Raw genomic sequence first — 15,870 nt, 5'->3', positions numbered from 1 at the left:
ATTTCCTGGATGAAAAAAAAAAAAAACTTACAAAGAGGTCAAATGTTTCACAAATGGTATTACTGAAATAAACCAGAGAGAATGCATAAACAATCAAAATTAATTTTGCACAAATTATAATACCTTGCTACATGTAAAGGTTTAATTGTATTATTTAAAATATACATTAAAAAAGACAAAATGGCTTTGTGCACCTAAACTTTACTGTTTTGCCTTTTAGACAAAATCTCACATTTTAGATGTGGCAGTTATTCATTGGGCAACATGTATTTAAAGTTGTAGAATTAAACTCTGAATTCATCTGACGTATTTTTATTATTTGCTTTACATTCCATGCTCTTTTGTGATTTTGGCATGTGCTCGCTGATCAGTACTTTTATTTTGGTCTAACGACGTGACGCCATAAGGCCGCGCCGCGCTCTTGCCGCGCTCCTGCGTCTTTGATTTGCCTCAACAAAGGTTTGTGTTTTTAAGCATTTAAAGTGTTTTAACCAATGCAACCCATTGATGGAATTGTTTATCTTTTAAAAGAATTCTGTTTTCATGGTTATTGAGTGTGACATTGTATTTCTTTAGCTAGTATTATTGAACGTTATTTTTGTAAGTAAAGCGCATCCGCACCATATATAATTGCGTTTCATTTCGCTCCTATAGAGTGAATCAGTTTATCGTAAACACGAATTCGGCTACTGGCAAGTAGTGATGGAGAAACTGAGCTTTTCGAAACTCCAAGTCAACTGAACCAATTCAATTGACTCCCAAAATTGATTATTGCTTTAAGTTTAATCCATGTCACATTTGTCGGCTGTATACATCATCAAATAGCTCTTATTTCAGAAAAGTAACCCTTATAACATTGCCTGTTTTTGCTTGTGTGGCCCAAATTACTGTTTCTTACTTTGGATTAAAGGGTAGAATCTCCGCACGCTGGCGACACGTGCTGGTCAAAACTGTAAATGAATCTAGAACATATTTTACACACCAACTGTACCTTTTCATTTAGTTGCTGTATATTAAATGTAGTTTACCAATTATTAAAAATTACCAAGTGTAATTTGTATTCATGTATTAATATGTAGCTCTAGTTTTTTTGGTTTTTCTATAAGCTAATCTGGTCATTTAAAACCATTAACTATCACCGTGACTGACTCCCTTACCAGTGCGCTGACTACTGAGATGCACACAGAGATTTAGTTTGGATTTATTTTTCTCTCTGTTAATTATTCTCATCCTAAACATGACAGAGTTTCCGAACACTCGGATCCGAACACTCACCGAGATCCACATGGCGTTTATTAAAGAGGAGAGTGAAGAAATGAAGATTGAAGAAGCATTCAGTGTGAAACAAGAAGATACTGAGGAACAAACAGGTTAGTTTTCACTCTCAAAACTGAACTCAGTCATTTGATCCTTTTTATAATGTTGGCATCTAGATAAATCATATTTTTGAAGAAATTTGTCCTAATCAAAGCAGTTGTACTTGACTTGGAATGAAAAGCCAAATGAAAAGCTCTTACTTCCAAGCTAGGAATTTGTTGGGAAAAATAATACAGAAGTAGTCTAAATATAATTGTTTTGTGTGACATTAAACCTAGTATCAACTTTTGAATTGAAATCAATGAAAACCATTAATTTAATCATCACCACATCACTTAATGCAACCGTATCTAACAAAACATGGAGGCTACAGTAGCAAAAATTATACAAACTCTCTCATAAAAAATACCTGAATATAATTAGCAGTAAGTATTCATTGAATCAAACTATAAACAGTTGTGACATAAGGAATATAAGTCTCTACGCATGTCCATTGAGAATACTGTCTTAACAGCCATTTATGAGCACTGTTTATTCATATCAAGACCATCTGTGGTGTCTCAAGAGAAGCCAGGTTATCCCGGTATATTTTTATGTTGATATGAAAAAAAGTATGATGTAAATTATTATATGTCTTTCTTCACTGACGTTCTGAGTTCTTTAAAGCGTTTCTAAGGATACTGATTGTTAGAAAGCAGCTGTCTGACTCAGAGATGGCGAACAGGAACATGGTTTGTGTAACATTAGCAACACATTATTAGCTGTTTGATAACATAGTCAAGCAAAAGGCTAATCATATTAATTACCGTTATGTGTCTGATGTTGTAAAGAATGATACCATTGTGCTGCGTTTACCTCAGCAAGTTGAGCGAGTTCATCGCTGAGCTGGCACGCATGGGCATGCTGGGCTAATTTGCATATTCATTGATCCGTGTATACTAAATGAGGCAAGGGTGTAGAGTTACATTATTTTAAGGCATGAAGAATTTTTTTTTCACAGGAAAAAATGTTTAAATATGTCATTTTGGTGATTAAAGATGAGTTTTAAGGGATAAAATTATTGACTACAGGGGGACTTTAAGGTAAGCTTTTAAAAACTGTTAATTTGACACACCCAATTGTCTTGGAGTCTCTACTAATGAGCGTGGCTAGGCTAAAGGATATTGTACAGTCAGCAGATTGTTATGCAGAAGAAACCTCTTCAGGGTGGTACATGACCCCAATGTAATATTATCACATTATCATGCGGCTACATACCACATAAGTAAATAATTGAACACAAATGATTAATTTTACATATTTTATTACCTCAAGATTTATTACCAGTTTCAGTTGTAGCGGTTGTTGTCTTGCAGTAACAGACCACTAGATGACTCGATTGAAGAATCAGAATTGAGTATTACGTTCTACTTCAGACGTCACAACTACCAAAAAAGTGTCTACACCAGGCGCAAGCGGAGTGACAAAACAAATGCAAATAGAACCTATTATAATCCAAGGTTGTCTACACTGGATGTGGCACGACATGACAAATCCCTGATTTCTGTTGTACTCCAGTCCTCTGACAAAAAAAAATGTATTTGCATTTTTCACATTCCATCACAGGATTAAATTTATATGTTAAAACATATTCAAATAGAAAATTATTAAATTGGAATATTTCACAATATTGTATTTTTAATTAATGAAGCCTTGGTGAGCAATAAACAGTGTTGCCAAGTCCGTGGTTTCTGCTATTATCTACATGTTATGATGTACCATGTAATTTACTTGGAATATTTTGTTTCATCTGATATTTACCTCTCATGTACCCAATGAGCACCAGTGGCTACTTGTTTATACCCCTGTGGTATACCCAATTGCCTTGTTTTTATAGACATTGGAAATTTTTATATCATTGGCATAATAACAGTGAATACTAATGATAATGTATACAAGGAGAAAAGCAGAGGACCTAATACTGAGCCCTGTGTTTTTATAAGGCTATTATAATAGGACATAATACGTGCTAATACTTATCCATAAATGCCAACATATTACATTTTCTAGTATTTTAGATATAAATGGTTGATTCTAAAATTAACCAGTTCTGCTAGGTCAAACTGCCAGCTTAAAAGTTTTTTTGACTTGTCATAAAATTGAGGTTTAAACAATATTGAGAAGAGGTTCTGAGTTTACAGGAAATCTTTTGCTTTGTGCCATTAAAATGGAGTTAACTTGTATTTGTCTTTTTTCATCTTAGACCTAATGCCGCTGAAAGAGGAGAATCAAGAACTGAATATAATGAAAGAGAAAGACCAGAATGAGAAACATCATGGTATGATAACTGGAGAAAAATATTTTAGTTGCTCACAGACTGAAAAGAATTGCTCACAAAACAAAGCTCAGAAGACAGCAACTAAAAGTAATTTCACCTGCCAACAGTGTGGAAAGAGTTTCAATCAACATGGAGACCTTAAAGTCCACATGAGACTTCATACTGGAGAGAAGCCTTACACCTGCCAACAGTGCGGAAAAGGTTTCACTCAAAATGGAAGCCTTAAAGTCCACATGAGAATTCACACTGGAGAAAAGCCTTACACATGCCAAAAGTGTGGAAAGAGATTTACACATAAAGGAACGCTTAATGCCCACATGAGAACTCACCCTGGAGAAAACCCTTTCATCTGCAAACTGTGCGGAAAGAGCTTCTCACGAAAAGAAGGTCTTAAGACTCACATGAGAATTCACACTGGAGAGAGGCCGTTCGTATGTGGTCATTGTGCAAAGAGTTTCAGATGTAAAATAAGCCTTAATTACCACATGAGGATTCACTCAAGAGAGAACTGTAATCAAGAGGTATGTCGTCAGTGTGGAATGAGTTTCACAGATCGGAATAACCTTAAGAATCACGTAATAACTCACATCGGAAAGCCTTACATGTGCCACCACTGTGGAAAGAGTTGCAACAGCAAAGCTAGCCTTGACGTTCATATAAGAGTTCACACTGGAGAGAAGCCATTCACTTGCCCTCAGTGTGGAAAGAGTTTCACAGTTAAAGGAAACCTTCAGACTCATATAAGAATTCACACTGGAGAGAAGCCATTCACTTGCCCTCAGTGTGGGAAGTGTTTCACATATCAGAAAGACCTGAAACGTCATTTGCAAACACATTGCGGAAAGAAGTTGCAGAATTCTGACAATCTGAATTCTGAGTCTGATAAGAGTCTGACAATAAAAAGGAGCAATTTTGAAAATCGCATGCACATTCACTCTGGAAGGCAATTTAAATGTGATCTGTGTAATAAAACATTTCTTTTGCCATCACACTTACAGATACACATGAAAAGTCATGGATTTTTGAGACCCTATTTTTGTTCTTTGTGTGGAAAGGGTTTTAAATGGCTCAGAAGTTTAAAATGGCACCAGAAAATATGCATCTGTGCTAAATTATTTACAATTGTGTAGAGGCGTCACTTTCAATTATGATTTGTTTAATATCTCAGAATCAAAATATTACATAAACGCCCGTCTTGCTGTGAAATGCAACAATGTAAATAAAATTAGAAATAAAAAGACAAAACAATGAAATAATGAACATTGCACTGCATTATTTGAGTCATCTTTAATGACAGAATGCACAAACATAATGTTTATTAAGCCTTGTGTTAGAATTACCTTTAGTTGTATGGGAACAGATTATGATAAGCTTAAATATTTTTTTATTATTATTAAATGCATTTAGAAACTAATTTGACAGGCCTTAAACACAAAGGGGGATAAACAAAATGTTTACGTTCATATTTATGAGTTAATATTTGGGAATGACACAACCCAAAACCTTTTTTTTTGTAAGCCTTTTTAAGGTAAATTCAGGTGTCCTTCCAAAAAGGATCCTTGGAATTCAAATGATTTAAGGGCATCCAAAACCACACATTAAAAATAAAACACAATTTTCAATTGTAAATTAAAAAAGAAAATAAGTTAAAAAGTATTTTTACAATGGAATTACACAGTTGATGTGAATTACTAGTACTGAGCTACATTTCTGCTCATAAGTTTCAAACCCTTGCAGAATATGCAACGTTTTAATAATTTTAACAAAATAAATAATAAAAATAACATAAAATAATAATAAGAGGGATCATAAAATTAAGTTTTTATTTAGTACTGTCCTGCATAAGCTATTTCACATAGGTTAACAGATGTTTACATATATTCCAAAAGGCAAAATGAATAAATTTATAAAAATTGCCCTTTGAATCTTAACTGTCCTGTCATTACCTGGATGAACCACAACTGTTTTCATGTTTTGTAATATTCGTTTGTGAGTCCCTTGTTATTGAAAAAAAAAAAAGTTGCAATTACCTTTTTATCTCACTATTCTGACTTTTTTCTACGCAATTGTGAGATTTTAAATTCACAATTGTTTTATAAAGTTAGAAATGGGAGATATAAACTAACAATTCTGACTTTTTTTCCGGAAAATAGCGAGTTTATATTTCACAATTCTGACTTTATAACCTCGCAATTGCAACTTTATATCACGCAATTCTGAGAAAGAAGTCAGAATTGTGAGATAAAATCTTTTTTTGTGTTACATACTTATTAGTATTCCAAAGTATTGTAAAGTATTTAGATTAAGTTACAAAACTTGGGTAATCTAACAAAATATGTAACAAATTACTTTTTAAAGCATATATTTTATAATCTGTAGTGAAATACATTTTAAAAGTAACCTACCCAGCCCTGTCTTATAGTATTATATAGCTCTCTATATGAAGCATATCTTAACTTAATTCAAGCCACACAACATTCTAGTCATGTCAGCCGTTATGTGCTCGCGGCTCGCACTCTTCAATCTCACGCAAATGTGGCGTGCTGTATATCTAAAGCGCAAAAGAAACTACGTCGTAGTTAGTCAAGTCATGAAAAAACAAAAAGGCGATTAAAGCTGCATAAAAACTGCATGCATAGCTGTAGGCTTTGTATTTGTTATGCATCACATCACATGTAAGAACAGGTCTCTCTATGTATGGACTAAAATATTCTGCTATGTGAGATCACAATATATAAGGCACAAGCTGATACTTATTTTTTTTAAACAAATTTAATCACTGCATTTGTACTAGAAGATAAGCGCTAATTTTATGTTATTTTGTAAAGTACAAACACAAATGGATCATATTTAAATGCATAAAATAACTCATTTTACATTCTGGCATTCATGTGCTGTTGACTTTCGCTCTTATTCACATTCTTGCACATGGGGATTCAAAAAAAATACTTTTTCCCCCTTTTTTACCGAGTTTAGGTATGCTAGAACTGTTGTAATTAATTTATTTTAACAACTAATAGAAAGTGAATCATTCAGTGTTTACTTTTTCGGTTGCAAGTTTTTGAAACAGACCTTACAGTCTAGCTCAGAATTGTTGAGGAGCTCAATGATTATATAAAATTCAGTGAAGATTGAGTAATGTATGTAGCTATCTGCATGTCTCATCCATGAAGATGCAACAATGGAGAACCAGAACCAAGCTGACTGAGCAAGTTGAGCTTTACCTATAGTGTGAGCCCCTTTATTAATATGCCTGGAGGTGTGGAATAATACAAAAATTGTCAAATACACTCAGTATTCCATGATCTAATTCACTACTGTATCGATTACAATTAAGTAGAAATTAACTGTATTCAATTGTGTTGTAGACACTAAAACGCTATTTCCCTGCACTGAAATTTTGGACAGTGAGGCACAACAAAAAGATCAGTTGGTCATTCAAAGAATTTTGAGAGGTACCCAAACATGCCGAAATGCCATCCGTTGATGCTAGAGCGGCCAGCCTGGGGTGCGTTTCCCAAAAGTATTGTTAGCCAACTATGGTCGCAAGTTCTGTTGAATTGTGTTAGTAATGACGGAACTTGCGACCATAGTTGGCTTCGGTAAATGCACCCGTTTGGGGATATCGGTCTTGAATTACCAGAAATATGACAATGGAATGCCTTGGCTGAAAGATGTGGTGGGTAAGCTGCCTTGAGGCTGTGAACGAGAGGTTGTGTTGGTGAGCTATGATCCTGAACGGGTATTAAGTAAGCTTCGAGCAGCTCCATGTTCTCATTGAAGAGCTGCCAATCAGTCAGGCACGGCTGCAGAGTCTGCAGATCCTCTCCAGGTTTCTGTTGCCCAAAGTGTATTCAGAGAAAACTTCCTTCAGAAATACATTCATAGAATTCATTCATATTTTAACATATTTTAATAATTTCCATCAGCGCTTGGTTGTAAAACCTCATTTTTCAAACAAAATGAACTCTATGCTGCATGCTGTGTCTGCGTGAGACTGTTGATTACTTTGCTTAAAGTCAAGTCACCTTTATTTATATAGTGATTTTTACAATGCAGATTGTGTCAAAGCTGCTTTACAGTGATAGAGGGAACATAATTTTGGCTGTACAGCAGCTCTAGAAGAAAATGGTGTTATTGCCCAGGTTAAGTAAGTTCAGTATTGATTCATTCCGTTGTAAAAATCATTAGTTATTAATTTAGCTCATTCATCTATACAGCGGCTCTGGAGAAAACAGTGATGTCATCTTCCAGCTCAGTTCAGTTCACATATAATAGTGTCAATACAAGCAGATCAAAAACATTGTTGAATATCAAGTGTCCCCAACTAAGCAGTTCACCCCAAAATGAAAATTATCCCATGATTTACTCACCCTAAAATGAAAATTATCCCATGATTTACTCACCCTCAAGCCATCCTAGGTGTATATGACTATCATCTTTCAGACGAACACAATCAGAGTTATATTAAAATATATCCTGACTCTTCCAAGCTTGATAATGGTAGTGAAGGGGGGCGTGAGTTTTTGAAGCCCAAAAAAGTTCATCCATCCATCATAAAAGTAATCCATGCGGCTCCAGGGTGTTAATAAAGGCTTTCTGAAGTGAAGCGATGGGTTTTCATAAGAAAAATATCCATATTTAAAACTATAATAACTAGCTTCCGGCAACGCCCGTATGCGAGTCTAATCCTGGCATGACGTTGGGTCAGATATATAAATGGTTGCTAGATTATGTACACTATCACTACATGTCTTTCAATGCATGTTTATGCTGAAATAATTAAAGAACAGTTTGTTTTTCTTTAAAACAAATAAAATAAATCATGTGTCATGATGGATATTTCTGTAAAAGGAACACAGTGAGTTTCGATGCTCCTTGTGTCAGGGTTCTGTCAATTTGGTCTGTTTATTCTTGGTTTGGTGACAGAGCTCTGACACTCCTATTATCTTGTCTTGTCATGGTGAACGTGCAGTTCTGAGTTTGCTCAGGCTGTTCGCTCTTCTGTCCACGTGTGTTGTTTTGTGTGCGGTGCATGGTGTTCAGATCCTGGCATTTCGGTCTAGTTTCGTTTTGGTTCTGTGTTGGGGTTTGGACATTCATGCTTTGTGTGTTTGTCTTCTATTGTGAGCGCACGGGATGGGCATTTGCTCATTCTCCATGCACTCTGTCTTGTTGTGCGAGTTGTGCATGTAGATGGGGGTACACTTAATGGGCCTGCCAGTATTTGAGAGGGTCCTTAGTTTGAGGGCGGTATGCATCATTGATGCATCTCCTGACCTCTATGGTGGCATCAGCATCATAGCTATGATGCCATTGTGTCTCTCTGAACTGGCTATCCAGGAGTTCCCACAGGTCTTCTGAGGATGGTGGATTCTGAGCTGCCTGAGATGATGATACTTCTGCTTGTGAAGCATGCTCACTGGTTAGCCGGATTGAAGCACATTCACTCGTCAACAGCCGTTCTGCTTCACGGGCATTATCCTGGTTGACAAACCCAAGGGTCTTAAATCTGGGGTCTAGCAATGTGGTCAGTGCAAGCACACAGATGGATTCAACATTACTGCACCACTTGTTGATGTACTGCTGAAGAGCCATTCCTAAGGATGAAGCAGATGCATTTCTTGCCAGGGCTGTTTTGCCACCTTGTGCTGAATCATCCTAATGATTTGGATGATATTTGAAGCTGACATTCTCTTCTCCTCAGAGAGCTCTTTAGTGGCATACTTGAAGGGTGCCCGTACTTGAAGGGTTACAGAAATTATGTCAATATTATGTCATATTCATATTTGCATCCTTTCTTGGGCAAGGATTAGCTTTTCAGTGGCCTTAGTGCTGTTCCTGAAAAAAGACACCACTCTTCTGGCTCTGCTATGGATGTTATTTACTACTTCAGATGACATTTTCCACTTTAACTTGTTATTTTGGACATACTTCAAAGACATGGTAGCCTTTCTGTAATTCCAAAGTGCAGTGAAGATCCACACTGGTGCATTGATATGACAACCCACACATTCGGCACAAAACATTAGATTCATGCGCGCTGAGGAGCCGTGGCGATGCACAACCCACGTAAAGAAGATAACCCCGCAAATAACTGAAATTTCAGGTTTCAAACAGATGGCGACAAACAGCTTTAACCAAGTAACATAAAAATTTGTCAATACAAAATCTGTATACCCCTTGGAGTTCAGATGGTTACAGTATATTGTAGATGTAGACACAATTCAAAAGTGTTTGTTTGGAGTTGGTCTTAAAGGGTTAGTTCACCCAAAAATGAAAATTCTGTCATTAATTACTCACCCTCATGTCGTTCCAAACCCGTAAGACCTTCATTCATCTTCGGAACACATATTAAGATATTTTTGATGAAATCCGAGAGGTATTGGACTCCTCCATAGACAGCAATTTAACCACCACTTTCAAGGTCCAGAAAGGTACTAAAGACATTGTTAAAAAAGTCGACGTGACTGCAGTGGTTCAACCTTAATGTTATGAAGCGACGAGAATACTTTTTGTATTGGCCAGCTTGTTTGGAATGCCTGCCTGTTTATTGACCTGTTGCCTGTATTTTGGATTACGTATCTGGATTGTCCCTCTTAATGAAGCTGCGTTTGGATCTCCAACCTTTTGAGTTCTGGAGCAGTACGTAACATCTCTCATCTTGCACTGTTGTCACTCCTCCTTTTATCCTATCCTGCTCCTCCGTGGCAGTGTTAATTTATCATAATTTACATTTTTTTCCACTGACAAGAACGAGACTAATAATCTGGAAAACACATGCTATCAATACACACAATTTAAGGAAGCTATAAAAAGTAAACTTTATATCAATACCTTTGTGAATCTTAATCATGAACTTTTTGAAAAATTAAAATCTTTACCCTTTATCAAGTCATTATCATGAATATATAATATCCTAGCCTCCAATGATACCATCATTTATCTACCGACAAATAAATGGAATAAGGATCTTCATTCTGAATATACCGACCTAGACCTTTTAGTAATTCCAGAATACAGTTGCTACAATACAAAATAATATATTGTGTATATTTCACCAAAAGTAAATTGTTTCAGATGGGCCAAGTCAACACTGATACATGTACATATTGTCAAAATAGTTTAGATGATTATATCCACTCCTTCTGAAAGTGAAACTGTACATACATAAATTCTGATAGACTGAAGTCCCCTTCAGTATTTGTTTTTTTCCCATTAACGCTTCAAAAGAAAAAAAAATATTCATCTTTACCTCATCTATATTAGCTAAAAAAAAGTAATACTATTAAACTGAAAGGATAGAACAAAAATATCTATTACCTATTAGTTTCTATTAATAGACACATTAACACTTGAAAAAATGACTGCCTCACTTAGTAAGAAAATGACTGCTTTTGGAAAAATATTGAAAACTTTTAAAGTTCCTGGACAGATAAACTTAAAGCATGAAATAATGTATATAATCAAAGGTGTGACTAAATTAGATATTTGGTGACTTGCATTTAAAATTGTGTATTTGTTTTTTGTTGTTGTTTTTTCTCCTGTTTTCACCTGTTTGTCCTGTCTTTGTACCCTGCAATGTAAGGTATAGCTGTGTATGTGTATCTTATGGTCATGTATATGTATGTTTCTATATGTATACGGTTTAACTTGTATGCATTCTGTGTACTGTATGTATTGTCCCCCTAAGTCTATTTACAATAATAAAAAAAAAAATTCTAAGTTCAATTGGTTTTCGGGTCACAGGCTGGAGGACATTAGGAGTAATGAAACGAGGAAGAATCAATTTGATCATTGAGAAGCACTTCAAGTCAAGTCCAAGTTATGAGACTCGAGTCCACAACCGAGGCAAAAACAACATTAGTGTTAACTGTTTTTAGGTCAAGACATGCCAAATTCCCAAGCTTCAGAGGCACCTGCTCCATTAGTGGCTGGAGCGACACACCCACTGGCCAAAGGTTGCAGCCCAGAAACATCCAGAGTACAAGAATTCAAAAAGAAAATAGGAAAATACAGGCACAGGGAACACCACCACAGATTTCAAGCAGACAAGTAATGATTGAGAGGCAATTTTTAAAGGCCATTTTTTTTATTTATTTATTTTTATTTTTAAATCCTGCATAGTGCACCATAAATTTGAGACATATTATTGTTTCCAAAAGCAATGTTAACAGTACACATTCAAAATATTACATTATTTTTGTCATTTAAATCTGCAGGGTGAATTCACAAAGGCAACAGGAGCTCTGTCATCTCCTCCTGTCAAGAAGTCAGCCATTGCTGAACTGTTTAATGAGCTCTTTAAGACTTAAGTAGGAAACAAGCCTGCCTTACAGCTACTGAAGGAAGAAGTTACCTCATATATGGCAGCAGACTCAATTTCACTGGATTTTAAGTCACCTGCATTGATGTATTAGCAAAGTGTACCTGGCTGTATCTGCTACCTGTCCCTAGCACAAGAAATTGTTAGTGCCAGCATATCTGCCCTTTGTGCAAATAGTGCGGATGTAAGTTTTTCTGGAAAAATACAATGCATTGCAGTACAAGCTGGGACTTGTTTCACAGTGAAAGAAATATATAGTTAGTTACCACTGTTTAACTATAATTACCATAACTACCACTGTTCACTGTTCCCTATCCCAAGCAATTAAGTATTATGAACTTTTAAAGGTCTAGGGGTTAAAAAGTAACATTTACACCGCGTTCCAAATTATTATGCAAGTGACATATCAGTAAGATTTCAGTACAATAAACATTCAGATTTTAGTTTTTCTAAGAAAATGTTTGTTTGTTTATTTATCCATGTCTTTTTATATAACTGGTATCAATCTCAGACAAAATAATTTGCCAGGTCTATGGAAACCCTACTTAGAGGTTGTTCCACATTATTAAGCAAGTCACAGTTCTCATGCAATATGGGGAGGAAGAACGATCTTTCTGAAGATGAAATGGTGCAATGTTGTGCAAAAGGCATGAAAACAACTAATATTGTGTGAAAACTGAATGGAGATGATCGAATTATCATAAGATTTGTGAGTTATTTAGAGCACAGCAGAACTCGGTCAGATAAAGGCTTATTAATGAAAGTTCCTGTCAAAAAAAATTAATTGTATTAAAAGGGCAGCTATAAAGAAGCCAGTGTTGAGCAGCAAACAGGTATTTGAAGCTCCTGGTGTCTCTGGAGTCTCAAGAAGCTCTCCATGCAGGCTGGCAGTTGTGCGTAAAGATGCATTTCAGCCACTCCAAACCAAACCTCACAAAGAGAAACATTTACAGTGGGTTTAGAAATACATGAAGACTCATTTTTAAATAGTTTTATTCACTGACTAATGTCTTACTACAATGGATGGATTTCTGGATGGTTGGTGAATGGCCACTGTGACGTCAGCAAGGAGCTAGCGGGTGATGATTTGGGCTGGAATATTGGGAAGTGAGATGGAAGGTCCCTTTAGGGTCTCTGAGGGTATTAAAATGACTTTTGCAAGATATGTGGAGTTCATAACTGGCCATTTTCAGCTATGGTATAAAAAGGAGGATAGTGCCTTCTGAAATACAATGCACTATGCACTATCCCATGCTGCAAAAAAACACCACAGCAATAAAATTGTTTGAAAATTTATTTCTACACCCACTGTAAATGTTTCTCTTTGTGAGGTTTGGTTAGTGGTGGCTGAAATGCATCTTTACACACAACTGCCAGCCTCCATGGAGAGCTTCTTGAGACTCCAGAGACACCAGCAGCTTCAAATACCTGTTTGCTGCTCAACACTGGCTTCTTTATAGCTGCCCTTTTAATACAATTATTTTTTTTTGACAGGAACTTTCATTAATAAGCCTTTATCTGACCGAGTTCTGCTGTGCTCTAAATCACTCACAGATCTTGTGATAATTTAATAATCTCCATTCAGTTTTCACACAATATTAGTTGTTTTCATGCCTTTTGCACAACATTGGACCATTTCATGCTTTTCATCTTCAGAAAGATCTTTCTTGCTCCCCATATTGCATGAGAACTGTGACTTGCTTAATAATGTGGAACAACCTCTAAGTAGGGTTTCCATAGACCTGGCAAATTATTTTGTCTGAGATTGATACCAGTTATATAAAAAGACATGGATAAATAAACAAACAAACATTTTCTTAGAAAAACTAAAATCTGAATGTTTATTAAAGAGCATTTAACCCAACTGAATGATTTATTTTCTTCAAGCCGAAGCCATTAAACAGTGTGTATGAGCTATTTACAATGCATGATTTAGAAAACAAAAATAAAGAAAATACTATAAACTAAAGGGAAAAAGGAATGAGGGTGGCTCCAAATTAAAGAAATGAATAAAAACAAAATAGATCATAACACTTGATAACGGCGGGCAATATGTAGCCTATATCGTGCGACCTGCTTACCTGTTCTCCTTTCCCCAAAAATAAAGAACAGTTAACTCTTATCAACTCTCAGCATAGAGTCTGGATAGTGCAAAATCAAGTGTTGGATTCACACGTACACAACGAAAGGATACAAACTCTAAACACAGGTTTCAACTCAAAACACCTGAGCACACACACTGAGCTACTCAGCGCAGCATGCTGAGACACCTTTAACCAGCAGGGTGGCACCGGATTGGCTGCAGAGACGACACCCTTGATGATTGACAGCCGCCTCCTCCATTCAGCAGAGACCTGAGAGCAAGATAGCAGAACTAGAGAGCAACATGGTAAAGACCAAAGAGGGAAAAAATCCAAAACATACGCAGCACGTAACAAGTATCATATAGAGTTAAGTTCTTAACCAACAGAATAAAAGCATATTTGTTTCAGTTAGAGACCAAACTATAGGCCTAATGATTTTTTGGTAAGAAAAAGTGCCATATATGCACATATACACACTAGACTTTTGCGCCACGTTTTAGTTTGTAACTTCACAAAACAATAGTAAAGTTATCGATATTTGAGGATCCGATCGCTTTCCAATGATAATGTAGTGTTTGAAAATGTTGGCTAGTCCAACCAATGTTAGTCTCAGCCTCAGACGTCATGTCCACAGACTGCTGGCTAAACGTCTGATGCATATGGCACACTTAACTGGAAACACTTCAGGATTTTCGCAGTTGTCATCTGGTTGGTTGAATTCTACATGATGTCCGGGAGACGCGTGTTGCGTTCTTTAACGGTCCGCCTGGAAACAAATGCCATGACGCCAAACCCCCTCGAAGAAGAAGAAATCCGTCATGTTTACAACTGTAACGATGAGCGCTTACCAGGATCAACTACACATTGGATTTTCAAAAGAATGTGACGTTCATGGCTCCATTGTTGCAGTAAACTTGCACAACGTTCTTAAATGAGTCATTTATTTGATTCACGCCGGTCTGTTATTGTAGAGACATCAAGTTTACATTTCACGCCCCTAAATATGACGCAGAACAAAACGAACTGTGATTGGTTGCGTTACATGTCAGTCAAACGTCTTCTTGGGTGGTCCTTGGCCAATGAAAGCTGCAATAGAGTCCAGACCTTCTGCCGTCAGTCTGAAGGTCTGGCTATGCAAGACTACACCAATGTAAACTTGATCTAAGATATGGTGGGTAGGGACTTCAATGGTCTCCAAACGGTTGAAGGTCAAAATTACAGTTTTAGTGCAGCTTCAAAGGGCTTTAAATGATACCAGACGAGGAACAAGGGTCTTATCTAGGGAAACGGTCGGTCAAATACAAATGTAACGATCGGTCATTTTCTAAAAAAAAATCAAAATGTATATGCTTTATAGGCACAAATGATCACATCACAAGTGCTTCCACCAGAATGTGATTCCGTATTCTTCAAAAAGCTTACGCTAAATGTCCTACGCCTTTCTTATTCAACTTACGGAAAAAACGGAACTGGCGCCGCGTTCGTTCCGTAAGTTGAATAAGGAAGGCGTAGGACATTCAGCGTAAGCTTTTTGAAGAATACGGAATCGTGTTCTGGTGGAAGCACTTGTGATGTGATCATTTGTGCCTATAAAGCATATACATTTTGATTTTTTTTAGAAAATGACCTATCGTTTCGTTAGATAAGACCCTTATTCCTCGTCTGGTATCGTTTAAAGCCCTTTGAAGCTGCACTGAAACTGTCACTTTGACCTTCAACCGTTTGGAGACCACTGAAGTCCACTATAAGGAGAATAATCCTGGAATGTTTTCATCAAAAACCTTAATTTCTTTTCGACTGAAGAAAGAAGGACATGGACATCTTGG

The 15,870-nt window shown here is 36.4% G+C and overlaps 2 protein-coding genes across 4 annotated transcripts in view; both read left to right on the top strand.

Moving 5' to 3' along the window:
* The window catches only part of LOC127510625 (gastrula zinc finger protein XlCGF7.1-like), a 237,907-nt gene that overhangs the window by 198,068 nt on the left and 23,969 nt on the right, over nt 1-15,870 (top strand). The gene's annotated exons all lie outside the window — the stretch shown is intronic.
* LOC127510648 (gastrula zinc finger protein XlCGF57.1) lies at nt 356-4,890 on the top strand. The gene is made up of 3 exons (XM_051890499.1): nt 356-459; nt 1,245-1,370; nt 3,560-4,890. Exons 2-3 carry the CDS (start codon nt 1,286-1,288, stop codon nt 4,762-4,764), a joined length of 1,290 nt encoding a protein of 429 aa, XP_051746459.1. The 5' UTR covers nt 356-459; nt 1,245-1,285; the 3' UTR covers nt 4,765-4,890.

This window comes from Ctenopharyngodon idella, chromosome 4 (genome assembly GCF_019924925.1).
Source record: "Ctenopharyngodon idella isolate HZGC_01 chromosome 4, HZGC01, whole genome shotgun sequence".
In the NCBI taxonomy this organism is placed as follows: Eukaryota; Metazoa; Chordata; class Actinopteri; order Cypriniformes; family Xenocyprididae; genus Ctenopharyngodon; species Ctenopharyngodon idella.
Note: the sequence above shows the minus strand (reverse complement) of the source record. Positions and strands in the feature narration are given on the sequence as shown.

Excerpts from the sequence above, each read along its gene's own strand:
- LOC127510648 (XM_051890499.1), top strand. The coding sequence starts at position 1,286 with ATGGCGTTTATTAAAGAGGAGAGTGAAGAAATGAAGATTGAAGAAGCA. Across the intron at positions 1,371-3,559 it reads AGATACTGAGGAACAAACAG|ACCTAATGCCGCTGAAAGAG; the intron begins GTTAGTTTTCAC and ends TTTTCATCTTAG.